At 39.2% G+C, this 27,512-nt stretch overlaps 2 protein-coding genes across 3 annotated transcripts; both read right to left on the bottom strand.

The window, feature by feature from the left end:
- Window positions 1-1,731: 1,731 nt before the first annotated feature.
- On the bottom strand, window positions 1,732-16,381 carry LOC133845514 (uncharacterized). Its single transcript, XM_062279985.1, has 8 exons — window positions 15,680-16,381; window positions 13,457-13,730; window positions 5,573-5,818; window positions 3,608-5,510; window positions 3,438-3,536; window positions 3,129-3,378; window positions 2,981-3,069; window positions 1,732-2,907 (listed from the first exon to the last, which is right to left on the bottom strand). Exons 2-8 carry the CDS (start codon window positions 13,620-13,622, stop codon window positions 2,685-2,687), a joined length of 2,976 nt encoding a protein of 991 aa, XP_062135969.1. The 5' UTR covers window positions 13,623-13,730; window positions 15,680-16,381; the 3' UTR covers window positions 1,732-2,684.
- Window positions 16,382-23,451: 7,070 nt separating this feature from the next.
- Window positions 23,452-27,380, bottom strand: LOC133846291 (putative phosphatidate phosphatase). 2 transcript variants are annotated; one of them, XM_062281158.1, is made up of 7 exons: window positions 26,803-27,380; window positions 26,233-26,739; window positions 24,588-24,739; window positions 24,295-24,528; window positions 24,053-24,232; window positions 23,818-23,994; window positions 23,452-23,752 (listed from the first exon to the last, which is right to left on the bottom strand). In XM_062281158.1, the coding sequence occupies exons 2-7, from the start codon at window positions 26,585-26,587 to the stop codon at window positions 23,735-23,737; spliced, it is 1,116 nt and encodes a 371-aa protein (XP_062137142.1). In that variant the 5' UTR covers window positions 26,588-26,739; window positions 26,803-27,380; the 3' UTR covers window positions 23,452-23,734. The 2 variants fall into 2 exon arrangements, with proteins under 2 accessions (XP_062137142.1, XP_062137141.1); XM_062281157.1 differs by having other exon boundaries at window positions 26,233-27,380.
- Window positions 27,381-27,512: the final 132 nt, after the last annotated feature.

Genomic DNA, 27,512 nt, shown 5'->3' with positions numbered 1-27,512 from the left:
TGGTTGTATTTTAACTATAAGCTTGCCTAAACCTGAGTTATTATTGCATATTCCTGTTATAGAATAATAAAACTATTGTATACAAAACATAAAATAAGTACACTAATGCAGCCATCGATATAAAATAAGCTCAAACACGAATAGATTTCATATAACACGGTTTTAATGTTTGATGTTGTATATTTAGTTTGGTAAGTCGACAGTCGAATTAAACGAAAAATAACACTTTTTTTTAAAGGAAGTATATAATTTAAGCTTTCATCGTGAAGTCAACAGGAATATGTATATGACTTTGTAGTAGAATATCAGAGTTTGCTGAACAGAATTTAAATAAAAACATATAAGAAATATGTTGCAATCGATGTGAATTCATTCTTGCCATATGACTTACTTTCCCCAAGACTTACTTTCCTCAACCTTTCAAGAAAGCTTAATGAAAATTTCAACTGGTCTGTCAACGGTCAGAGAAAATCTAACTGGAATATTGTCAGTAGTAGATTAGTTTATATTTAAGTGTAAAAAAGCGAAAACAAATGTTTTAAACAGGTTTCGAATAAACGAATAATGAAGTATGCGTAATTTTAAACATATATTGATATAGCACATAAGTATTACGTTATAAAAGGCAGTGTTAGAACCAATTGTACATACAGCTAACACCGCTATATAGCATTCAAAGATGTGATTTTAATAAATATATATACCTAAAAGTATACCTTTGCACATATAGTTATACAGAAAAAGGTGTATATATTTCACAAACAAATATTTAGATATCAAAGTGTTTTTTGCATATACTATATACGATATCTAGGCTTAATCAGTTCAATATTTATTTGTGTTTTTGCATAAATGGAACGAAGAGTGCAACTTATGGGTGAAATTTGCTCGTATATCCATCTAAATATATACACATATGTATACTTTTGTATCTATTAAATATGCTCAAAATGTGCAAGATGGCTGTAACAAAATAATCTTAGTTTTTAGCTGTAAGGCCACATTGTGTGCCACAGCGATTTTATTATTAGAGATCAAAAATAGATAATAATAATAAACGTAAATTACGAATTTCAAATTGTCAATAAGCAACAATATTAATACCAAAATAAATAAATAAACATTGAAAGAGTCTCATCACATATTCAATTTGGAGACTGAATTTGAATTCAGAGTTCATATATTTTACAATACTCAACTTGATGTCTAACATAACCATCAAATAAATAAATAAATATGTTACAATTTTGAATTATTCATTTTCTGAAACTAAATGAATTTGAAAACCTATAGACTACAAAATAGTATGCAACTGAACACGCCTATAATGTGACATTTTAATGAAAACTTTTAAACATGTATCTGCTACATCTATTTGAAAGTTATTTCAAAATATATGCACAACTGATTTTGTCAAAAGTTTTAAAAATTCTTGACGATTTCAATGCATTAACGCCGGACTATTGATATCGAATATAATCGCAGTATATCTTTATAAATGTTTACAACTTTACTAGTATGTGTACAACTAACCACAAATTATCAATGTTTTAAGCCTCTTGATGTTTGGTGTTAAATAAAAAACAAAAACCGCAAAATTGTCTAGTTTTAAAATTGTCTTTTATTCAATCAGTTACAGGATTTTCTCATTGTGCCAAGTTTCCAAGGCAATTCGGAAGTATATAATGAAAATTGATGCCTTTTCCATAATTCCTTCAATACCGTTTGCCATTTCGTTACATAGGCTTGTATGTACATTTTACTTTATTTAATTAAGCATATTTTTCTTTATAATCATACAATTTCAATAGGTTTTCACTTTACAGTTAAATATTTACTTAGATTGACTATGCGCTTTGTTAATAATTAAGAAATTTGATTATGCAATTGGGTTAAACTAAAATTATGTTGGATAAACGCGTTCGATTGACGATTGTAAGTGTTATGGTTAAAATACAAAGTTCACTTTTGATATGGCGACAAGGATATTAGAAACCTTTACAAAATTGATCAATCTATGCTCGTGTGAATGATTATAATATTTATCAGTGTATTAATAAAGAAATAGACTTTTGATTCTACACAGATTGGTCCAACGCTTCTTATTTTAAGTTTCACTTCTTGTTTTTATACATCTCAAATAAATAGCAAAGCTTGTTTAAAGGTCAAATTTAATACAAACATTGAATCTATTGTTTCGCTAAGATTTCATTTAATATATTAGTTGTATAGTTAATGTAAAGCTTTAACAAAAATTAATGATTATATATATATAAATCAGAATACAACACAGATTCTCAACCATAAGTTGGTGAGAAGTGCGATTCGGCCTAATAAAATGTTCAAATTGTTAAATGAGTGGGCAAAATGATCATAATATATATAGTTGTATATGTTAACACACAATTGGAGTACAGTGTAGTAAATAATTATAGCATTTATTGTTATTGCAATGTTCAACATTTAGGCACAAAATATATTGCTTTTCAATTAGATAGATAATAATTATTGCATATTTAATAGAGTTGAGCACTCCGTCTTTTTTTCTTTTGTTTCATTTTCATTTCGTTTTTCCCATTTTTTCAGTGGAGGAGTCTCATTGTAATCATAATAAAAAAATAATACATATAATGTCGGCGCTTGGCTTGTTAGGAATCATTTATCATATGTTATCAAAAACTTGTTCAAGTTGAAGCCACACGCTTCGGTGAATTGGTATTGCTGTTGGTCAACAACGCATCCTTGACGCGCTCGTGCTCATCTTGGAAGAAGATCTTCGTAATGACAACATCACCAGTGCTCAACGTTTGTGATTCAGCATCGACTAGTTTGACCACTCGCTTGTCATTCGTCGACCTCAAGATGGGCGTAATACTGCGCTCCCCATGGCAATTACAGTTCTTCATGCTAAAAGCGCAGAGTCATAATATTAGTTATATGGACAAGCAATTAAGGTTCTCATGCGTCTGCTGCAACTTACTTTCTTGTCTTTTCGCGTATGATTTGCAGATTCTCTGTGGTTGCAATGCTGGACCCCAACTGTTCCTGCATGGCATTGGAAGTAATAATCTGAAAGACAATGAATCAACAAATGTTCGCTTAATAGTTGCAAGTTGCACAGCACTTACTTGATCGCATGGCAATGTTGTTGCAGTCGTCAATATGGCCTCGAGCTTATCGATGCGCGCTATTCGATCCATCGATTTGTTCTGCAGTATTTCCTCCAGCATTTGCATCGATTCCGTTAAACTCGGCGGCTCAGAGCTGAAACGCGGCGAAAATGTGCCCGATAGCGAGTTGTCCGATGGCACAGAATCCAAGCTGGGGAAGAAGTCATTCTCATTGGGCTCTGCATCGTCCTCAGAATCACTTTGATCTCTGCAAGCAATAAATTTATTGTTATCTACGCTGCTTAGTATTTAGTTAGTATAACGTACTTGTTTGGATTGCCAGCAGACTCCATTTTCTCCAACTTCTTGGCAACTTTGTAGTAGCCCTTAAGTCGCTCTTTCTCATCCTCCGTCAAGTCCATGTAACTGCAATGAAAAAACACAAGATTAGCATATATATTGTAGATCTTAGGAATCTAGCTTCAACTTTAACTTACCGCAGCAGTCGTATTTCGCGATTGGACAGCACAATGTTCTTGCTGGTCTGGGCCAGTTTCTGCTTGAGATCCGATACTTCAGTGCTAACCTTGCGCTGCTTCTTGCGTATTTTCACCTCATTCGGCTTGATCTGCATGAGTATTTGCTCCGAGCACAGCTCTGAGAACAGCTGCCGATTCTCGGGCTTAATCTGTTGCGCGAGATTGCTAAACAATTGATCGTGTATCAGCACAAGCACATCTCCGGCCGCATAGAGCATCATTTCACGGGTTAGCGGCCGTTTGGCCCAGAACTTTTGATCTCGGCGATAGATTTGCTTGAGCTGATCCTTAATGGGATTACAGGGCGCATTGTATTGCTCGCACAGCGAGTTAAGCGATATGTATTTAGCCTTGTACACCTGCTTTCCATTCTCCTGATACTGCAAAATGGCATGCGCCGCCTGCGTGTCAAAGACATTGCGCAACAGTATGCCAAATTGCAGATACAAATTGACCGCATCATTGCGGCAATCGTGTATGACTTTAATGACCTGATCATGCTCCAGCAGCGTCTTGAGACCGCCATCAGTGACCATGGCCGGGCAGGATTGCACATCGAACAGAAACGCCTCGCCACGCGCTGTGCCAATCTCGATGAGCGTTATCTCGCCCTTGATGCCCAGATTGATGCCCTCGCAATCGAGCGACACCGCAATGTTGTTCTCATCTTTGGCCAGATCTAGAAGTGCCTCGGTGACGAACGTTGAGTGCTTCACATTCGCAATGACTGTTGTGTTCTGCAGCACTTTAATTTTCCAGGTATCGCCAACAAAATAACTATGACTAGGTGAAAGATTGGCATTGTTCTGAACTCCTGTTCCTGTTGCTGCTGTTGCCCCAGCAACTGTAGCACCTCCTGCTGCTGTTGCTGTTGCCGCTGCATTGCCAGATTTCGCATGGACTGGACTTGAGTGCGAGTTCTGGTTGGCCAGCGATTTGTTGTCCTTCTCCAGATTCTCCGCCAAGGTGCGAATGACCAGCGTATTGATGCGTTGCTTCAGCGTTTGATTGACGCTATTCAAACGCTCCGTTGGCGCCGCAGTTGTTGCTGCCGTTGTTGGCTGCTGCTGTTGTTGCTGCTGCTGTTGTTGTGCTGCAGCACCTATGGGACCATAGTTGACCGTCGAACTGGGATAGTTGTTCTCACAGAGATTCTCCAGCTTCAGCTCCGACATTGGCACATAGCTATCAAAGCCCGAATTGGGCTCCGATTTATTTTGGCCTTGTCCAAAGCCATTGCCTCCCGTCATATTCGATACAGGGGCATTTAGCTTGAAGTTCGGCGACACAATATTATTATTGTTGTTATTATTCACATTGTTATTCACATTATTGGTGAGTCCATTGCTGCGCATCGCCTGCGACTGCAAACGCTGCTGCACCGAGCTCACATTCTGCTGCTCCGCTTTGCGAGGATTCTGATTGTTGTTCAGCGCATTGAATTGCTCGCGGGAACGGGCCTGAGCCTGCTGGATATGCGAGTCGTTCAGCTTGGGCTTCTGCAGCAGCGTGACTAGATTCGCCTGTATGTGGAAGCAGTCGCCAAAGAGCTTGAGGAACGAGCTCAGATCCCCGGGCGTCTTGAACATGCGCAACCATTGATCCTGCGGAAAGTTGAGCGTCAGCAGATGGAACAATTGATCCACCAGCAGCGGTCCCTTCATCTCAATGCATTGTGCGAAAAAGTCGAGCATTTGTTGGGTGCCACGCGTATCGATGTTCGATTGCGGCAGATGCAAACGATCCCGGGCCGGCAAATCGGTCATATTCTCGCTGCCCACAAGCATCACATAGTCATCGACCACCTTGAAGGTGTCTGTGTGCTTCATCAGAAAGTCGGTGAACTCCTTGATGTGCTGACCTGTGCAACAAGAGCTCGCATTAAACAAAGGATCAATTTCACTTCAACTCTTCACTACTCACCCGATATGTGACGCACTTGGGGCGATGCCTGCGATCGATGGCCGAGCAGACTGCGCACGGGAACCTCGGCAGCGGCTCCATACTGCAGCATCTTGTTCTTGAAGTAGTCTTTAGCCTCTTGGATGTAGTCGCGCTTGCCACCGCTGTTGCCATCATCGGAGCTGCTGTGCTGATAGGCATTCACCTGCACATAGTCGCCGTCGACCAGGAATATCGATGGGTATTGGGCGAGAAATTTCTTGAGACCTGCCAAAGATGTCAATTACAATTAGTCTAAGCCATTAGTGAGAGACGCCCTCTTCCTTCTCTACACGTATTACTCAATCTCAATCAGTTTATCACTCTACTATCGCTGTCTCTCTTCGTTTCTTTCTTTTCACTTGCAGTTAATGCAGTAAAAGTGTTAAACTTAATTAATTCCCCTTCGCGTAGCTGAAAGACATTTCTTTGTGGTCGCTATAACTGGGAAAGTACTTAATGTACATTGTGCTTCATACTTATAATATGTTAGTTGATTAATTTCGAGACGACGACGACGACGAGCGAGAGCTGAGAGAGTAATAGACAAGTTGAGCCGCATTGTATTGTATAACTTTGCTATCAGGTTGCCACATATGCCTGGCTTCCCATAATTAACGTTATTGTAAACACTAACTGAGATACATATGCACATATTTGCGATATGTTTCTCTCGCTGCTGCTGCTCTGCCTGTAAAGTTGGCAAAACTTTTGCCTGAAATGGCCTGAAAGAGCGATTGTTGTAACTCTAATGGCTTTACCCTCAGACAAGTTGCAATTGTGCGAATGAAAATGGCAGGATTACAACTTTGTGTTCTACACAAAGCAAAATTAAAGCGTAGTTATCAATGGATGGCAGTTTAAAAAGCTTGTAATTAAATTGAAAATTGATACTTAAATTTTGCAGTTTGTAAATTGTTTGCAATTGGCATTGTTGGTTGGATTATAGTATATGAATATACTAAATATTGTTTTGTAAATGATAGTTTAAATTGAAGGGTAGCTTCCTCTAATATTAAATAGTGATTTAAAACTGAAACTTGAATGCTTTTGTTTAGTCGTAATAAAAGGCATATCATTGTAATCAAATAGTGATATTACCATTGTAGTTTGATTGAAATTTGATAAACAAATGCCACAATATTTAAAAAAAATTGTTTGCAGTGCAGTCAACTCCAGTCAAATGAAAAGTGAATGCACTCAAGCCAAGCATCGCGAGCTATTTATTTGATAAATCAGGTCATAGTTGCTGACTGACTGCCGTCAACGGCCTAGGGAAACGGCAAACGTCAACATTTGCTGCCAGCAATGGATAAAGCTAAGAGCGGAGGTGAGAGATGGGAGGTTTGACAAAGGGAGGGGCAACTCATCCGCCTCGTCTCGTCTTGCGTCTATTGTGTGTGTAATATGACGTGACATGACAAACGCGCAGCACATCTGCATGAGGCGGTAAGCGGAGGGGTAAGCGGAATATTGTTTTTTATTGTTGCGTGTCGAGGGGAAGCAGCAACATCGAGAGCAGCAACAGCTTCTACCTCGACTTGGTTTGGCATTGTTGTCAAATTGAGTTTGTAACATGCTTGACTCAAAATGCGTTGCCTAAATTAATCCAATTGCATTATTTGTAACTCATGTAAATGAACTCTTGATTAATCGAGTTGTAAATAAATTGTCAAGCATTATGTAATCGTTATCCAAGTGCTTGCTGCACACAGATTTCCAACTGACAATCTAATCCAACAGATTCCTGTTCCATATGCTCAATGAGCCACAAAACTGACAAATGGCCTCCCTTCTCATCCCTTCTTTCTAGCCGCCCTCTTGGCAAGCGAATAAAAAATAAGGAGAGAAAAGTGAAAGAAAAATTGCTCGGCATTAAGCATGTGCCCTCTGCCTTGTGCTGGCCAACGACACACAAACAGAAACAGAAACTGAAACACTAAATGGGCCAAGCAACTGGTGCATAATTCAATTTTTATGCTCCCTTATGCATTACACAAATTGAAATTGAAATTTACAGGTGACGCAGAGTGAACTTCATGAAAATTGTAAAGCAAACCACAAGAAACAAATAATAAAAAGAAAAAGAAAACAGTACAAATGGACAATATGCATTAATATTTATCGGGTATATCCTAGCCTGGAGACAGGCGTCGAGCCACTCAGCAACTCTATGGACACACAACAACACTAACACACACACACTTATAGTATATACATTTGCACGATGTCATAAATGTATCTGCGAGGGTTGCCTTCAAAGTAGGCATATAAAATTGAACCACAAAAACAAACAAATTATATTTATTTTTATATGTTTGTGAGTATAGAAATATACATTCATTGCAATGTATACGAATAAAATACTCAGTTGAAAATATATATACCGAAATAAAATGTTGTCTAGAAAAAACGTAGGACAGCGTTTCTAGTAAATGTGGCCTTTATTTTCGGCTTGTTTAGAGTTAGATTTACGTAATTTAATTTTGTTTTATAGGCCCTTTGTATTGGGTTATATTACTCTGCATCTTCTTCATATAATCCTTTGAATAAAAAGTGTGACTAAATATAAATTTACATATATTTTTATATATACTAAATAGGCTGAGGAAAATATTTTGTTTGTAAATTCAAATTAAAGAATGAGGTCTCGACGTCTTTAAATGAAATAACATTTGAAACGTAGTGCGTAGTATTTAAAAATTTCCTAAAATTAAATTATACCTAATACTGAAATCTGCATGGCGCATAGTATTTAAAAATTTCCCAAATTTATACTTGATAAATTGAATACTCCTAAAGGAATACTGAAATCGACATACTTAAATTTTCATACTGCAAATTTTGTATATAAAAATTTCCCAAATTAAAATATTTCAACAAAAACATAATACTGAAATCTGGGCTTAAACCTTTTGCCAAGAAAGTGAATTCTCTTATTGGTTATGATTATCTTGGAAACGTATTTTATTTATTATTAACATTTGTACCAATAACAATAATTTTTATACATATTTTGTTCCATTTTGTATTGGACACATTACATAAAATCACAAATCAATGGTAAAACGCAAAGCCCAGTTCTCATCGATATTAAATGGACCCTTTATGAGGCATTCGTTGGAGGTGCAAATGCCAACAGTATAATTGCATATAGTTGCGTTATCCCGAAAATATATGGATCTCATGCATAGGGATATCAAGTCGACAGCTTCACTCATGGTAAATGGACGATCTGCCGGCTTGGCAGCTCTTATCAGGCTATTCGCCAGCAACGGCCCCGTACCGCCGACTGCAGCATACTTCTTGAACTCCACTTGGCCGAGTTCATTCATTTTACCCAAAACAGGTGAACCGTTGGCACGAATGCCACCGACAATCATTTGGGCACAGTACGGCTTCCGTTGCAATCGACGCTCTCGGTTGAGATTGCGCAACCAATGCAAGGCGTTGTCGGCCCTCAACTCGATGCCATCGTTCCAACAAAGGTCGCGCACCACAATCTGGTCGAGGGACTTCTTCATGTCGAGTATGTCCGGAAAGTCGCCAATGCCGCTAAGCAGAATGTGCTCGTTAATCTTGAGCACTCGATCCATGGTGTGACATAGATGCACATTTTGATAGCGCACCACATTATCGGCTGCGATCACAACTCCGTTCTCGAACCTAATGCCAATCGCAGTGCTGCTCAGATTTAAATTAGCAGGTATAAAATCCTGTTGATTCGAAGTGCTTGTCATTTTCAGCAAACTTTTGGCAACTATTTAATTATTTGTGCTGTTGAAATACAAGCTTAAATTATACACTACAAAATATTATAGCTTTTTGCTTTGGTCACGTAAATAATAGTACTTATATATAGTGCTAAGCTAGGGTAGTAAACATTTCAAAAAACCCTCGCCTACTTATTTGTTTCGTTTTGTGTTTTTTTTTATAGTGCCAAGCAAAATATTGTACAATGCAAGTATTTGCGGAACAGAGAGACAATATTTGCCCGGCTGCAGAGCAGAATTTCTTGGCTGGCTAACAAGAATATTTGGTGGGTGTCGAGACCCCCTCTCTCCCCTCTCCCCGAACTCCCCACTCTCGAGGAGCAGGTGTCGGCAGTGGCACATTTTACGGTCAGTCGCCGCTTTTTTGCCGCTCACATATTGGACACAATTTTGTGAGCAATTTTCAAATGCACCGCAAAAGCATACGCTATAAATATATGCATATTTATGTTATGTATTCTTATTGAAATACGACTTTAACCCCAGACGGGCCAGTGGAGCACAAGAAGGCAGTCAAATGGGGTAGGAGGGGGGCCAGGTAAAAAGGGTTATGCGGCAATAAATTCAAGATTTTATGTCTTGCGAGGTGTAACGAAAGTGAAACACGTTCTCCTTCATATGTGACTTTACTTTGCTGATGATGATGGCGAGCATGGCATGGCAATTGAAAGATTGGGTTTGGGGAATGCCTAGCAGCAAGCATGACTTCATTATAGGCACATTAATTGAGGCATTTGGCCCCATTAGAAGCAAAGGGCGCACAATTAATAAACAACAAATTCGCTTAAAGTCTTTGGCGAAAACAAAAGGAAAATCAATGCCGAATGAAATCTAGAGTCATTTCCATTTCCATATCCAGCTCCATTTCCATCTCCACTTGCATTTTCCCCCTTTGCCTTCTACACACATACACTCACAAGTTAACAACAATAACATAAACCTTGACAGCTGGCAGGAAAACACAACTCGACTCAACTCAACTCAACTTAACTCCAGTCAGACGCACATTGCCGACACGCAATTCGAAAGCCTCTAGACACGAGACCGTAGAGGTGGGGGGAGGGGAGGGGTAGAGTAGAAGGTCTGGGGGTCTGAGGGTGCCAAAGGATTTCAAATGGAGCAACCGACTGCTGTCGGCATAAAATCGTTAAATTTATGTCCTCTGGCTGGGCTGCGAATCAAAAGGGCGCAAGTCAAAAATTGAAATGTGTAACTGGGATAAGTAATGATGCCAAAATGAATGAGGATTACTTAAAGCTGCACGCCTCGATCATTTTACAGGGTATACACACTACTTATTGGGCAATCCACTCTCTCTCTCTCTCTCTCTGACTATCTCTCTCTCTTGCTTGCTTGCCATTTTGAGTGCAAGTTGACAAATGCGTTCCACCTTCGCATTGTCAATCGATTACGCAAAAACCAAAAACAACTTTGTCTATAAGTCAAGGGGTTGCTTCGCTTTTGGGAGGGAGGAGGTTAGAGACCTTCGTAAGCCGCGCTAATATGGCATATTTGTATGTGTTCAAGTGTACAATTATTGGACAACACACACACACACACACACACACACACACACATAGCAATAGATACAGATACAAACACAGATATAAAGATACAGAGTGTAGTTTGTTTTTTATGGTTTTCTGTTGATGTTTGGCCAAATGATTGGCACAAAATGCATGCGAAACTTGTTTTTTGCTTTGGCGATCGCTTGTCAAATTAACAGTGAAATGGGCACGCTACGATTTGGTAACAGTTTGTTTAAGCCATTAGCATAGTTTGGTTAATAACTTAAAGGCTTCAAGAATTCTTGCTGATGGCTGCAGAGCGTCAATTCGACGGTCGTCGGTCGTTCATTCTAACGATGCTTTCAACACTTTTAAGCTGACACAAAATTGCTAGTGACATTAATTTCGTAAATGTTTTCTTGTTTGCCAGCAAAACCCTCATCAATCGCTAGGGAATTGAGAACTATACACACACACACACACACAAACACACATACACATGCATTATTGAAGCAACAAATGGGCAGCTCACTGTCTCACTCCCACTCTTCCTTTCCCCATCTCTTTCGCTCTCGCTCTCTCTCTCTTTCTAGTATAGTAAGCTATATTATTTGAAATTCAATTGAACATTTTTGTCACGTAATCGACACTTTTCTATTACAAACCAAACAAGAAAAGCAAATTTACCCACATCATCATTTCGATTCAGGTTTGGGGTTTGGGTTTGGTTTTGGGGTTTTGGTTCTGGGCTTTAGCTTTTGCTTTAGCTAGAGCTTCGTGGGCATTATGAAAATATCAAAGGTATTGCAAGTTGGCAACAGAGCGCCCTTAACGGTTTATAAGTGGTATAAGCAAAAACGTTGACAAGAAAAGGTGACGCATAAAATATGTTTATTGGATGACCATCGTCCGTTCGGTCAAGCTTTTGGGACTTGTCACTGCAAAAGTTCTTGAGCTTATGGCTTAACAAATGTCCGAAAGCTTTACCTGCGGGATTAAGCACATTAAAGACTAGCTTCGATAGAAGCTTTGACCAACCAGTTCAACTTTCGATTTAGAGCAGAATTCACAACTTTCTCTCTTTTCATATAAAGTGAATTCAGTTCTATTTATAAACCTGAACCTTGACATTGTGTATTTTAATATGTTCATTATGCTGGCTTTATGTCTTTCTTATGACACGACCACTTTGCGTGTTAGTTACAAATATATTCTGCGAGAGCTTTGCTTTTGAAGCTCCTTAAAGCTGTCATTATTCATAACAACAACAATAATAATAATAATGTATGATATAGTAATGGCGATAATTATTAAAGTTGCAGCCACACGTCACACGACGAAGTAAAGTCTAAAAGACATATGTATTTGAAGTGCGATAAACATTTGTTGAAAGCATTTGTGTTGCACACATTTGATTAATGCAATTAATGCAACCACAAGGTGTGAAAAATGCATGTAATAAAAATGTGTTATAAATGGAAAATAATTAGCAAGGCATGCCAAATTAAACAACAACTCAACTATGAAAATACGATAAGAATTCTTGTGTCTCGTGTCTGGCAAAAACAAACACCAACAAACTGTCAAGAACTGATTTTAAATGCAATGCAATTCTGTCAATATTTCTTTTCTGACTGTTGCATATAACATGAAATAATGTTGTTACCTTTGCAGGGTATGAAATGCACTTTTTAATACAAAACTTAATGACTGATATTAATCTGAGAACTCACACAAACAAAACTGTCACTGTTTCCTGTACAACAAATCGCCTTACGCATAAGCTTCTAATTATACGCTAATGGATCTCAAAGCCATTTTCCCATACTATAGCATATAGTATATAGTTTTGTATAGTAGGGAAAATGCAATGCTCTGCCTGAGAGAAGTGGTTTATTTTTAAAATATTTGAAGAGTTGGGAATTGCTATTTTTGAAAACGCCTGCATCTTGGATGATGAACTTGTTTACTTGTGACTTGAATTGTTGTTGAGTTGTTGAGTTGTTGAGCTGTTTAATTGTTGAATGGTTGAGGTTTCAGTTTTTTCAGTTTGTTTTTTGTTTAAGAGCGGACGTACAAATCGAGTATTTCATGTTATTTTTCATGTGGGGGAAATCGATGGTGTTTTTTCTGACGTCGATGTAAACAAAAACACGCGGTTTTCAAGTGCCTTTGATACGACAACAATACCCTGTACTTAAAAGTGTAGTAAACGAGTTTTGCTATCTAATTGACCCTATACTCTTGTATAGGATATTTGCTAGTCGGCTCAAACTCTGATGTGTGGTGTCGATTTCTTTTGCGGTTATAGCTTCAGCTTCAACTGCCGACTCTCGACCAACAACTGACGACTGTCGACTAGCAATAGCAATGACAATGGCAATGACATGTGCACTTGGACAAGTCAAGCACTTAACCAGCATCAACAACAATCACTACAACAACAATAAAACACCCGCAGGTGCACAAATATGTAGCTAGCATATTTGTGTTTGTTTGCCCACTATTAGGTTTCACTCTACCAGTTTCGTATTACCTCAAGACATCTATGAATTGAAATAGTGAAATGTGTTTTCTTCACTCACCGGACTGACTACCGCCGGCGATTTGTCGCATCTCCTTGGTGAACTCCTTGTTGCCAAACTGACAGGATAGATCGTGCACGGTGCGGGGTTCCCCCTTGTCCAGCAGTCGCTCAAGGAAGAACAGCAACGTCATGTTGCGTGCCATTTCATATTCCATGGATTCCATAATTCGTATTTCGTATTCCGTTTACCGATTGCCTTCGTTAGTTAATCGTTTTAAATATTAATGCCAAAGTACGTCACGTTTCAGCTGATATTCTTTAGTTGTTGCTATCTGAAATTAGAAATAGCGTTAAAAAGTCTCACTTGCTGGCGACCAATTGATAATGTCAAGTACAACGACAACAACAACAAGAAATGAATCTTATGCAATGCACACATAAAGAAAAGCAAACCGCAGTCACACACACATATTGACACAGTGTATCTATCTATATGAGCATAGTATAAAACTACTATATAGTAGTAGTGTATGTATTTACGTACGTTTTGTCTCAGTCACTCTTTTCCACTTTTTTTTTTGCAACGTCTGTCTTTACTTATTTAATGCGAGTACTCATCCACTTTTCTACTTGAGTCGCTGCCGCTTTTATGTTATTGCATTCTTGTGCTTTTCCTCCTTCATTTCTATCTTTATCTCTCTGCCTTTGCCTTTGCCTCAGACTCAGTCTCAGTCACATCGGCTAGCATTGAGTGTCTTCTTGCACTGAACGTGCAAAGGCATAAACTCGACTTGCACGTCGGCTTTGCGGCTTGAATAATTGAAAAGCCGCCACGTAAATATTGTTCTGTTAGCTGCAACGTGTTTATTTCTCGTTATCCTTCCGCAAGAAGAATCCTTGCTACGCGCACGAATGTTGAAAGACAACTGAGCCTAACAGCGCTGCCGCTGCCCCGCAGTCGCAGCTCTTAAACACTCTGTTAACTAACAGAGGCTGAGTAATGTTGACCCACGCTAAGGAATGTCGCCGCTACTCTCACCAAAAATAGACATGTGTTTGTGACATCAAAAAACATTTTAACTGCATGCTAAGTAGGTAATGAAAAACTTTGTTTCTTGTTGTTAACAAAAGCATAAATTAACGCCAACTTTGTTTAGTCGCTGATTGCTCATTACAATACTGCTGGCTAGGGCTTAGAACAATTTTGTCTGTTAAATTGCTCTCTCACATCCTTTAGCTTAACATCGCTCTCTTCGCATTGCTGTTACAGACATAAACAAAGGCGACAACAGCTGATTGGCAGGGCAGACAAGGACAGCGGTTTGAAAATCACGGCGAATTCATTGCGTACTCAATATGTGTGTTGTTGTTATTTAGTTTTTTGTTCTTCACGCTTTGATTGTTGGTTGGCGTGTGAAAAACAGGTGAGTGACACAGAAAAAGATGGACAAGCAACGGATATTGTATGTATGTAGAATACATAACCTGACTACACACAGTCTACAGTTTGTTTATCGAAATTAACTTGCTAAGCTCCCCGAGTACGTGTGTTTGTGTCTTCGGTTGATAACCAAAAACCGTTGACAACGGCCACATACACCTAATACAAAATGTATTGAGAACAGGAACAACAACGGCGAACCCCGCAACGAAAACGCCAACAACAACAGTGAACATTCCAAAGCAGCGGCACTTATTGGTTAGTTTACATACACATATGTATATTCTTGTACGTGTGTGTCTGTGTATTATGTTACTGCGATGGTGTGCTGAGCGGCCGCTCTTGCAAATGTATGTATGAGTATCCAAACAAGAAACTTCAGCCAACACCGATAAAAATTTCTTATTAGACCCGATGTTAGCACTGTTGCTATTTCTTCGACTAAAAAGAGATGGCAACATTTGTGAAACAAGTGCAAACTGTTGGTGACTGTTCAACGTAGAAAGGTAAAAACAATAAAAACAACAACAATAGCAAAAAGAGCGGAGGGCAATGCGAAATGATAAAAAGAAAATAGCATACAAAATATTTTGCAATACGCGGCAGAGAAAACGCGCAAAAACACACACTCACACAGACACATAAATACAACTAGCAAAGCAAATAGCAAAAACAATGTCAATGAAAGAAATGAGAGTTATACAGTGAGTGAGCGAATATGTTAGCTTATTTATAAGTATGTACATAAGTATGTAATACATTTACAATGGGCATACTTATATTCATACGTATGTGAGTATGCAAAAGCAAAAGTGAAAAATGCAAGTAATGTGTAATTACCTGCGTTGTTGTGGTATTTACTTAAGTGGTCTTTGTAATCTATATTTAAAATCACTTGTATCAATTTGTATAATGCCTTTTATATTGTAAAAGAAGAGAGACTGTTATTAAGTGCTCTCGATTGCTAACTCTTTCTCTCTTTCTTCTATTTCTTTCTCACTTTCTTCCTCTTTCACATACACTTACACACACGCACACTCACACACGATACTGATCCTCGCGTTGGGGATTTTGGCAGTTTTTCTGTTAGCACTTTCTCACTCTCAATTGATTTGCTTGCTGAATTTATTCACTGAGAGAGACTGAGCTCTTTAATTAAATTATGTGCATGCGTTTAGCATTTTTTCGGCGTAATTATCTTATTGGACTCGAAGACGACAGCTCACAACTTGTTGTTGCTTACGTATGCGCGAGTATGTGTGTGCAGGCTGGCTGGCAGGTAAGAACTAAGTCTGTGTGCGCGCGTCGCGTCGGTGTGTGTAAGGCACTTTGGATGGCAAGTTAAAAGCGAGTTGAAAACCACTTGTTGCACAAATTTTTTATAACCCGAAACAATGAGTGCAGTTGACACAGGATTTTTTAGCAAATTTTATGCGTATTTTATGCAATAAAACACACGTTTGCATATGTTAAAACGGCACAAATTGGTCAACAACGGAGGTTTTTGGAGCGATGATGACAACGCGAACGCGACTTCAGGTGTAGCGTGACCATAAGTTGGATTTCAAAATATACTATTCTGCTTCCAAAAATATACCAACACAAATTGCTAGTATTATTTGCGATAATAGAAAAACGTTAAGATTGAGTAACTTAGCATGTTCCAGATAAGTTTCTTCTTAAAAGGCTGAACAAACAAACATTAAATATATTATGCCGTTTTTATCATTTGGTTCAAAAAAGCAACAAATGCTCATCAATCTTCAGGTGTGTCTTGAGCAGCGAAAACGGATTGTTTGCCCAGTGAATGGCAAACAGCTGAGCGTAGGCGACCGTTAAAATTAGTGTGACCAGCCCCTAACGAGTCTGTACATTTACATTGCCGTTTTGAGCTAACAGCCTTGCGGTTTACATGTCTGGCAGCACTGCATTTACAGAAAACAATTTAGCGAGGCGCGCATTGGCAACGCTGTTATGTGAATTTGAATCAATTAACCGATCACTCACGTTTAACAACATTTTAAATGCAGCAACGACTGATGAATTGAGACCGCACCTTAGCTATTTGAAATATAAAGGCATATGACTGATATAAATCAGACGCAATAGCGATAAGGAAAACTGCGAAACGCACACACGCAACTGAGTCATTAAATTTATGCATATGCGACACGCGTCGCCAGCGATGCAATCGTCGCTTTGTCTTGGATGATTGACAAGCGAGCAACTGAAGTCAGACAGGCAACTGCAGGCTGCTCAGCTTCTGCGTGGCTAACGGCGACCTGGCGCAAATTGGCCATATGCAAATTGCAAATTCATATAGCAAAAAAAAGGTGTTGCCCGCAGGCCAGTGACAATTTTTCCGACACCATCCAGATCGCGATGGTGATGGGGTTGTAGCTGCAGTTGCTACACAAGTGTGGCTTAGACATGGCGCCGACACGCTGCCTCAGCCTCTTCCTTCTTGCCTCCCACCTCCTGCCACATGTTGGTCGTAATTGAACGCATCCGTTGTACATTTAGTTGCCTTGTCTCGACTTGTTGCTGCTAATTAGAGCTCTTGCGAAACGAGAAGTCGGAGAAGCAGGAGAGGGGGAAAATGACTACGCATACGCTTAATGTAAACATTTATAACTGCTGCGTTTATTCAATTAAAACGCACTGATTTGATTCAGCTCATCGCAGCTACTACAAATTGCAGTCACGTTGTAAAGAAATTCCGTCTAGAAATTCGCTTTTTGTGATTACCCAAATGACTGTCTAGCAAACTGGCCGATGTTGATGTTATGGCTGATGAGCAATTTGCAGTCGGGATTACGCTATTGCATTAAACCACCACGCCCACTTGCTTAACAGCTCATCAAGACTACAAGTACCTGTCTGCTTATAAATACATGTTTATCCAATGAGGGGAAAATGAAAAAACAAAAAAAAAAAAAAAACAGTTCATCAACGACAACAAGCTGTGCATTGTCCAAGCAACAAGCTTCGAGTTGTGTATTTGAGTTTCAGCTTAAGCAGTCGTCAGAGGAAATGCGGCTAACAACAGCGAGAGGAGTTCGAAAAGTTGCCGAGAAGTGCCACGCCCAGTTTTACAGATGCTGAGCACAACTATAATGTCCACCCAGGTGGTTGTTGTTGACTGTCCAAAATGAAAACGTTAACAGTTTGTTAGCAACAAGCAAAAACGGGTATTCATAGATCATTCACTCAGCATTCAGCATTCAGCAACTAAAGAGGTGTCAAAAGAGGCGCCCGCTTTCAATGCCACTGCCACGTCCTGCTGTGCGGACTCGAGGGGTGCAACAGTGTTGCAAGCAAGAAGGCAAACAGACGAGGCAACATTCAAAGGGGTGAGACGAAGTTGCAAAGTTATTTATGTGTCACTTCTAAACACGACAACAACTTTAGCTGCATTCGAAATGCATTCGAATGGAAAATAGCGTAGATTTTCACAAGATAAGGGAGTGGTGAGGGGTGAGGGGAGGGGAAAGGCGTTACCTGAAATTTTCTCTAATGTGCGCATAAATTCGCTGCAGAATCCACGCCTCATCCTCCACGATTTATGCGCTCGTAATCTTCATCAGCCGCCAGCTTCAAAGTCCGACTCCGTCTTGGCCTTATCTGTTAAAGCTTGGCCAAGATTTATAGATTTCACTTGCAGGCAATATTGCGGCGCCATAAATAATGCGCATATCTCAAAATTGACTTGAACTCATTAATAAGCGTTTAGGGCCAGCACACAAATTGCAGAGGCCCAACTAATTGCCATGCCACACTTCAGACTCTCGACTCCACAAAACGCAGCCCACATGGATTCACAGGACACGGAACATGCTGCCACTCGTTGTGTGTGGCAGCCACAACATCACGGCAGCAGCAGCAGCAGACACGTTCCACGTTTTCTTCTTCAGTTCGTAGACAAAAGGCTGCTCAACGATCTGCGTCGCGGGACTAAAAATATAAATAAAATGTTACCCACGCAACTCTTGGCCCACGTTCGCCATAACGACCTATGACTGTGCAGTTTCCCTGCCTCCTTCCTCCTGGCTGCCGGCTGCTTCTCCCACATTCTCCTTCTCGTCCTCATACTCGTACTCAGCCTCATCGACACCTCTTTCACCCTTGGCAGCGACTGCTTGTTACACGTCCAGAGACGCTGCATGTGGAAAATTTAACGCTTTCTGCGCTGGACATTGTGGCATGAAATGTGGTCATGCCTCGCAGCGACACGAAGCCGCATAGAACTTTGCTCTCATAGTAACAGGCTAGCTTGCTCGATTGCAGCACACCCTGTAACTGCGACGAGAGATCAGACTGACAAAAAGAACCCAAAAACTTTGAGTTGAAATGTAATTTAAATGACAAATGTTTTCAAAAACATAAATGAAGTAAGTCCGAATTGTGAAGAGTGATTGAAAAATTTCATTTTTAATATATATTATTAATATAAACCAAGTTAAAATTATATATTTCGATATCTTTTAAGCCGTTCGTCTAACAATTTTCGATATCTTTTAAAAAGTTTTTCTAATTTTGTTTGTTGATTTAGTAATATAAAAGTAATCTGAATTGCAAATTTGTTTAAAGAATAGTAATTTAATGTAAAAATATCTTTTGAAAATCTAATGAAAGTCCGAGTTATGGAAATTAATCAAAAAACAGAATAGGCATAAGCAACGGTTTTTTAAAGAATAGTAATTTAAGAATCTAATGAAAGTCTGAATTATGGAAAGTAATCAAAAATATTTTAACGAATAGTAATTTAAAATAAAAATACCTTTTTTCAGAATTCAATGAAAGTCAGAAATATGGAAAGTAATAAGAAATAACATAACTGAGTAGCAATTATATTTGATATCATTGTATTCCTTCTATATATTTTATTTTAGTTTGAACATCTCTTCTTTTGTCTGCATTTAAGCATGGATAGATAGATAGAAAGACAGATAGATAGATGTATAGATAGATAGATAGATGTATAATATGAAATTAAATAACATACCAATACCATACTACAGTATAGTATTTTATTTAATTTGATATTATTTTCTATATTGCATTAGATTGAAGTAAGTCATCGGTCTACAATATGTTATTGCGGGCTGTCTAAGTAATAAAGAAATTTCAAATTATCTCACTCTATATTTACTTTATAGTTAAACTATCTAAGAAAGTATCAGTAACAGCAATACAAATTTGCAGCCAATATAAAAGCTTCATCTGCTTAAACTACTCTCCATACAACATCAAAAATGTAATCCATCCCCATTTAACAAGCATTTACAGGGTATTCACAAGAATGCCAGGCAATAATAATTTCTATCACGAGCTGCCGATACGAATCGAGATTTGTGCATTGTGCCAGAGCTCAGAGATTCGAGTTGGGATTGGGATTGTGTTTTGGGATTTTAATGGTGCGAACATGTCTGATGCGCTGCCTCCCCTAAAATGCAATTTTCCACAGTTTTCGTCATAAATAAAAAAACAAGAACAAGAACGGAGCGTGTCTCGTTGTTACCTTAATGTTCCGACGTCATTTTCATGCTTCTAAATTAATTTAAGCGCCTGAATTGAAATTGCCAATCTGATGGGAGGGAGATGGAAGTGGAAGTGGAAATGGTGAAAGAACTCAACTCAACTCAACTCCCTCCGGCATTTGTCATAAAGTCGTAAAAAAAAATAAGAAGTTTTATTCACTGTGGCTGGGTCTATCAACAGCTGGCGATAGCTGGATAGCTTGGGACATAAACTTGAAGCTATTGACAGACACGAAGACGGCCAATTGACAGCGCAAGATGCAGATGCAGGCGGGGCAATTGAAAAGCCCCCAAGAAAAGCCACAAAAAATAGAGAAAAAAGAGGGGAAATGCTTTGGAAAATGGGGGAGAAGATACTGAAATTGTAATTGTTGCTGATAAAAGTGAAATAAAAAATTGTGTTAATTGCTAAAAAGCGACTTGGCAAACCAAAAATATGGAACATTCGCTGGCAATGCTTGAATTGTGGCATCATCGCATTCGAGTGGCCTCTGTGGCATCCACGGCTTGTGGCAACATTAGCATTTAACAAACTCATCAATCTCCGAGAGCAAAAGACTTTTGCCTGAGTGCTGATAGTTGACTTAACCACATAAAGCGACGTGTCCAGACTGCCGACTTGATTGAGTGATGGACACTGACTCCTCCTTCTCTTCCTCCATCTTCTCCTGCTTCTCCCTGCAATAAATTCGATTAAAATGCAAATTGCAATGGCAAAGAGAGAGAGAGAGGGAGAGAAGGAGGTGCAACTAATTAAAAGACCCAAACTGATTGCCCCCGCCACTGTAGCTAATTGTTAATTAGCCATTAGCCATTTAGCCATGTCTAAACTAAGCAAATAGCCAAATGGCCAACTGTCTAAAATGGCCAACGGGTTGGCCATAAGTCATTCGGCTATCTGACGCCAAACTGCCAAACTAACGGCAACTGCCAAATGCATTTTGGCCACTTCACGCTGAGTGAGCGACTGAGAGACTGACACTGCAGCCAGTTTGAGCCAAGTTACCAGTTTCAGTCAACAGCGTTTGTCAACGCGGCTCGAATGCATTCGGCATTCGGATCAAATCAGCGCCAAGGATTTTGCCTAAATTAAGTTAACATTTGGCCACGCTATAGGTCAAATAACCGGTAGTTACTCTATAAAGTGTAGTAATTATCTATGCAAAGATTTGGGATTTGTAAAGTGAATACTTGACTAGGAAATACCCTGTAACTAGCAGACAAGAAGTAGTCCAATTCATTTAGCTTGTCTTTGAAATAATAAATTAAAAGAAAGAAGATATATATTCGATTGTTTTTATGAGTACTCAAAAGATATATTTAACTAATGAATACAGGAACAAATTTAGAAGATCCTAGCAAAGTAGCAAACAAAATTAGTCCAATACTTAATTGTGCTCTTCAGTAAACAAAAATGCTTTAAAAGAGATGTTATAGAAACATTATACTATACAGCCATGAAATACCTTAGAAATATAATGCGAATGAATGACTATAAAACACCCTGTAACTAGCAGACAACAACAATTGTACTGTATAGCAAGAAACAAGAATGAAAGCCTACACATGTTTATAAAACGATTTTAATTGAGATACTATCGCTGATAGAATATAATTTAGATTGAAAAGTAGATTGAAAATCTTGTTTCAGTTTTAAAATAAGATTATAATCTTGAATATCAAGATTGGGCTAACTAGAATTTTATGATTTATTTGTGATTTAAGAGTAACCCTTCCTGGCTAATTTTTTTTATTTTATTTGGACGTTGACGTACTAACGGCAGTACCATCAAGTGGCCCAGCTAATTGAATTAATATAAAAATAGTTTAGGATATATGTATAAGAAGATGAAAAACAATTAAATACTCGATAAATATGCTAATAATAAGGTTTTGAGTAGAGGAATAGATTTACTAGAGCAAACTACGTCATTGAGAATATTATAATTCACACATAGAATATGGAAGGGATTATGGTAAGCAAAGTTAGTAGTTCTTCGTGAAATGAGCAGAGGAAGAAAATTCCTAGTGATCCTGACCGGAACTGCAAAACTAATTTGACTTAACAACTCCAAAGTGTCAATTTCACCATTAACTAGTCTCTGTATGAAAACAACACCTTGCATAGTTTTACGGCCAGAAAGAGAAGGAAGGTTTAGTAATAAAAGTCTACTGCGATAAGGTGGTAATCTAATATTAGGATTCCAATTTAAACTACGAAGAGCAAATAACAAGAATTGTTTCTGCACCGACTCAATCCTATCTTGATGAACCCTATACTGGGGATTCCAGACAAGAGATCCGTACTCAAGGATAGGACGAACCAGTGAGACCTACAAAGTTTTGGTAATAAAGGGATCGTTGAACTCTTTCGACCAGCGTTTTATAAATCCCAGAACACCCATGGCCCTATTTACAGCAGACAGAATATGCTTATCAAATTTTAGTTTTGCATCAAGCAAAACCCCCAAGTCATTCACAACTTCAATTCGCTCTAGAGAAGTATTATATAAAACATAGTTATTTACATGGGAAGAACCGCTACAGAAGGTCATAAACTTACATTTATTGCTATTGAGATGTAACATAATTACTCTGCACCAAGATTCTAGACGATTAAGGTCACATTGCAACAGTGACATCGCAAGACTATCATTAAATGTTATGCAAAACTTGACGACATCAGGAACATAATTACACGGAAATGCTCAATAACAAAAGGAAGACATCATATAATCTGGAATCGAGATTTTGTTCTTGATTATAGCACGTTTTTTTCTTTCTGTAGTATATTAATTCTCAACCAGCGAATTTCCTCTAATTAGATCATAAAAACTCAAGAAAAAATTCCTTTATTATAAACATAGAAGACATGGAAGCAAAGCTTAACTTGTGAACGAATTTGAAACTTCGAAAGCGCATTCAAGCTCAGCAACAAAATTCCAAACAATTAAACAGTTTCCCCAATTTAAGTAGGACCAGTCATATATTTATTATTATTATGCTGTTTTCATAGCCAACCGAAAATCTTTCAACTATAAGCATTTAACTCATAACACAAACAACTTCGAATACCGAAAATAAACACTATTAAAAGTTTATTAAGAATAACTAAAGTAAAGCACAAAACGTAAAACGTAACGTAGAAAATACGTGTATACGTAAGCATATACTATACAAATATGTATAATGTAGATATATGTATACATTTGCAGGTAAGTATATAGTCGTACAGGTAGAAACTAAGAATAAATTATGTTAAGAATTAAAAACTGAACTGAAACTTCAAGCACAGGAAAGTTAAAGCGTAGACCGCAACGGTGGGGATTGAAGTCGAGTTTGCTGTGAATTTAAGCTACCAAATGGTCGAAGTCTGAAATGAAATAGGAGAGAGATTAATCACCTTATGAATGAGGTAATTTTTAAAGCAAAACTAACCACCACAACCGCGTAGGTGAATCCAATTGCTGAACCGGCCAAGACATCGGACCAATGATGTTTGTAGTCCGAGATGCGACTCAGGGCCGTGTACCAGGCGAACATCAGCAGCAGGAACTGCAGCAGATGACGAAACATGCGAAGACGCGGCCAATGCATGCGACGTTGCAAGTAGATCTGAACAGAGAAAAGAGCTTAGCAACTGATATTATTAAAATATATTAAGTATACGCACCACCAGATAAATCATCGAGTAGCAGGCGAAACTCGCGTGTCCGCTGGGAAAGGATAAACGCATATCCTTCAGCATCTTGGCACTCACATTGACCGTCGAGCAAGTAAACTCCTCAATATAGCGACCCGCATTCGAAGCATCGCTGCAAGTCGAGCCATCCAGAAGCACGGGTTGACAGAGCTGCATTTAATAAAGAGGTTGATAAGAAAATGAATGCGGATTAGCGAAAAAACTCTACTTACCGTTAGGAAGTGCGGTCGCAATCGTCCTATAGCGTACTTGGCTATATCCGTCGTTAGCTGTTCGATACCCAGACCGAACACAAAGGTGCCAATCTTGCGATAGCATTCGAGCAACCAATGGGGCAACTCCATGTGGCACAAATAGTAACCGCTGCCCTCCTGCTGGCTGTGATAATGATGGGAATGCTTCTTACCGTGTTTATCCTGCGACCTGTAGAATTCCACCAGTAAGATCTGTAAAATTGAGATCTTAGCTTAGCCAATCATCTCAAAAGGTAAAAGGTTTCTCTTACCAGGGATACGGGCAGCGCTGCACAGAACAAATACAACATCCAGCTGCGTATGGTCGAGTCCTTGTAGGGATGCTTCAGGGAGAGATCGTCGCAGAAGAAGCCCCGCTTGTTGGGCTCACCCCAGAGCGAGAACCCGAGCATGGTCAGGCCAACTGTCGAAGGGGAAAAGGAACAATGAAAATAAGGGCATAATAGGCTACTAAACCGGTTTGTGAACCGTTTCGCGAGCTGAATTCTAGACTTGTTGCTTGACTGAATAGAACTTTGAAATGAAACGTAACAATGAGATCAAAAGGGGCTCTAATCTATGGGAGTAAAAGGTGAAGTTAGAAAAAAGAGTAAAATAGGGCAGTTAACTAGTCTGTAAGCTGAACCGGTTCAAGGTAGAAAGGGTTACTTGTTGAATAAGATATTGAAAGGAGCCTTAACTTGGAGATACACAAAAGTTGAAGTCTACATTAAAGGGAATCTTGCAATCAACCCTTTAGAATTAGCCGCTTCTTTTTAGAGCATAATTTTTCCTAAACCAGATTAGATCATCAATATTTTCATTCATTACATGGCAAGTGGGTCAGTTGCAATCTGCATGAAAACCAAGGGCTGCAGCATGATGGCGATAAAAGTCAGAACGATGATCGGCAACATTGTTGCTGAGGTTCGAGTGTCAGATTCTGAATCTAGCTGACGCACATCGGAAGGCTGAAGGTCTGCTGATGATGCCTAAATTGGATGTGGGTAAACAAACGGTGGCACTTTCAGTTGAAAAGCCCATGCTGCTCTGGATTGATGATGATTTCGTTCTCTATGAGTGTTATTCTGTGTTTTTTTGTTAAACGAGCGACAATAAATAAATTCACCCCACAAACATTTGCGTAAATTAAGTCAAATGCCGTGTATAAATCACACAACACTCGATTGCGCGAATATTTGGGCACTGATTGAGGCTACAAGTGGGCACTGGCCACCAATTTAACAGCCTCCCCTTCAACATTCAACGTTCAACATTCAACACATCAGTTGAAAATGCTTATTCATTATTTAAAGAATACAACATCAACAACAATTCAGAATGTTTTCATTAATTTAATGAAAAATATGCGAACAATGAAATGATACGACGAGTACAAGAGCGTGGAAAAAAAGAGGCGCCCAACTGGGGGCCACATAATCACCATAGTCGCGCATACCTTGTGTCCATGGTGAAACACTGATATGGCACATTCTTCTCTCGAGTTCCACTAGAAACTCCACAATGAAGTGCTGAAGTGCAAGAGTTCAATAGCTACACCAATGATAACAGCTCGTAAACCAAAAGAGAAGCTCAAAGAGAGCGCATAAGAAGTGTGACATTTATTGTAGTGCACAACTCTAAGGTAACTTTGCTTCTCTTTCTAATTTATTGAACTGCAATGCCTATTGTAGTGTACAACTCTAAGGTAACTTTGCTTCTCTTTCTAATTTATTGAACTGCAATGCCTAGCTTCAATTTCCCGTTGGAAGTGTGTGCCATTCTCTTTTGCGCTCTTTTGCACACTTGTTTGTGCGTTCGCTTCAATTAAAGTTTGCAGCTTCATCGAATTACCATATTCAGTTTTATTAACAGACTATATACTAAATGCTATAGTATGTAGAGATCAAAACTCACCGCAGCTGAGCAAACTCAGATCCACAATGATGCGTCCGAAGATGTGCGCAGTGCCGCGTGCCGTCGGCTTGGAGACAAGTGCTCCCCCTCCTGCAGCCGCCCCAACAAATGGCGGCAGCTGTAAGTCGACTTTAACATTGTTGTTAATGTTGTTGTTGTTGTAGTGCTGTTGTTGGTGTGGGAGTTGTGGATGTTGTGGAAGTTGTGGATGCTGTCCAGTGGAATTCGCTGCAGCAGCGGCTGCTATGATGCTAGCTGCCGTCGGCGAAGAAGGCTCCTCACTGGAACTGCTCTGGCTCTCGAAGCGCTGCAGCGGCGTCGTATCGCACACACTCGCTGGCCGCAGGCTACTCATTTTTATTTGCAGTTAGTCTTGTTTTTATGGTAGTTGGGCGTAGTAGGCGTGGCTTGTTATTGCACCTTGCGAGCGCAGTGTGTGGGCATTTTTATCAGTACGTTATCCGAAGTCCCAATATTTGTAATGTACTCGCTGTTTTTGGGCATACGCTAATGGATAGATGGACACGGGATTAGGTGCTGAGTGTTGGTATTTCGTTTGGGTATTTTTACAATGTATGCGCCTTTCTCTGCCGCCAGTGATAAGCGTTCGTCGTTCATCGGCGTTGGTGGCCGACCGAGTTGCGTAAATAAATGCCGAGCATCGATAATGTAAAATAAACAAAACGAATTGGCTACGGGGCGCGGAATGGGAAATTTGTTGGTAAATTGCGCAATTTAGGAGTCACGAAAAATGGTTGGACAAATATTTCTGCTGGCGAGGCACATAAAATTTCTTCAATCTGTCATTAATACTCGTTGTATTTGCACTTGCATTGCTTTCATTTGCGTTTGCGTTATTTTCTACCTTCGACACACAGCACTTTGTTTGCCGGGCTTCGAGGTTGCTTAGTTGGCCATAATAATAGTTCTGCTTCTTATTTCTCTTTATTTTTGTTTACTGTTTCAAATCGTTCACTGGTCGCACTTACTTTTATATGTACTTGCACTTTCTGCCCGTTGCTACAATTTACGCGCATTGACTTCGCATGCGCAGCGCCGATTACGTCGCCCCAGAACGACAGCACAAAACGAAACGAAAGCGAATGCGAATGCGACCGAAGCGCTCAACAGACCCCGAAGAACTGACACAGCCAAAACAGCCACTATGGAAATAGCGCTACCTTTCAATGCACCGTTCCCAGAGCACAAGAGAGCACAATGCATGCTTGTGTGAGTGCGTGTTTACTTTCTCTCTGCTGTAAGTGATCTCTCTGCTCTAT

The sequence above is a fragment of the Drosophila sulfurigaster genome, chromosome 3 (assembly GCF_023558435.1).
Source record: "Drosophila sulfurigaster albostrigata strain 15112-1811.04 chromosome 3, ASM2355843v2, whole genome shotgun sequence".
Lineage (NCBI taxonomy): Eukaryota > Metazoa > Arthropoda > Insecta > Diptera > Drosophilidae > Drosophila > Drosophila sulfurigaster.
The sequence above is the reverse complement of the archived record's forward strand: the minus strand, read 5'-3'. Positions and strand labels throughout refer to the sequence as shown.

Excerpts from the sequence above, each read along its gene's own strand:
- LOC133845514 (XM_062279985.1), bottom strand. The coding sequence starts at position 13,622 with ATGGAATCCATGGAATATGAAATGGCACGCAACATGACGTTGCTGTTC. Across the intron at positions 5,511-5,572 it reads CCAAGTGCGTCACATATCGG|GTCAGCACATCAAGGAGTTC; the intron begins GTGAGTAGTGAA and ends CTTGTTGCACAG. Across the intron at positions 3,537-3,607 it reads CGCGAAATACGACTGCTGCG|TTACATGGACTTGACGGAGG; the intron begins GTAAGTTAAAGT and ends TTTTCATTGCAG.
- LOC133846291 (XM_062281157.1), bottom strand. The coding sequence starts at position 26,587 with ATGAGTAGCCTGCGGCCAGCGAGTGTGTGCGATACGACGCCGCTGCAG. Across the intron at positions 24,740-26,232 it reads TCTGAGTTTGCTCAGCTGCG|TTGGCCTGACCATGCTCGGG; the intron begins GTGAGTTTTGAT and ends CCCCTTCGACAG. Across the intron at positions 24,233-24,294 it reads TGCGACCGCACTTCCTAACG|CTCTGTCAACCCGTGCTTCT; the intron begins GTAAGTAGAGTT and ends TATTAAATGCAG.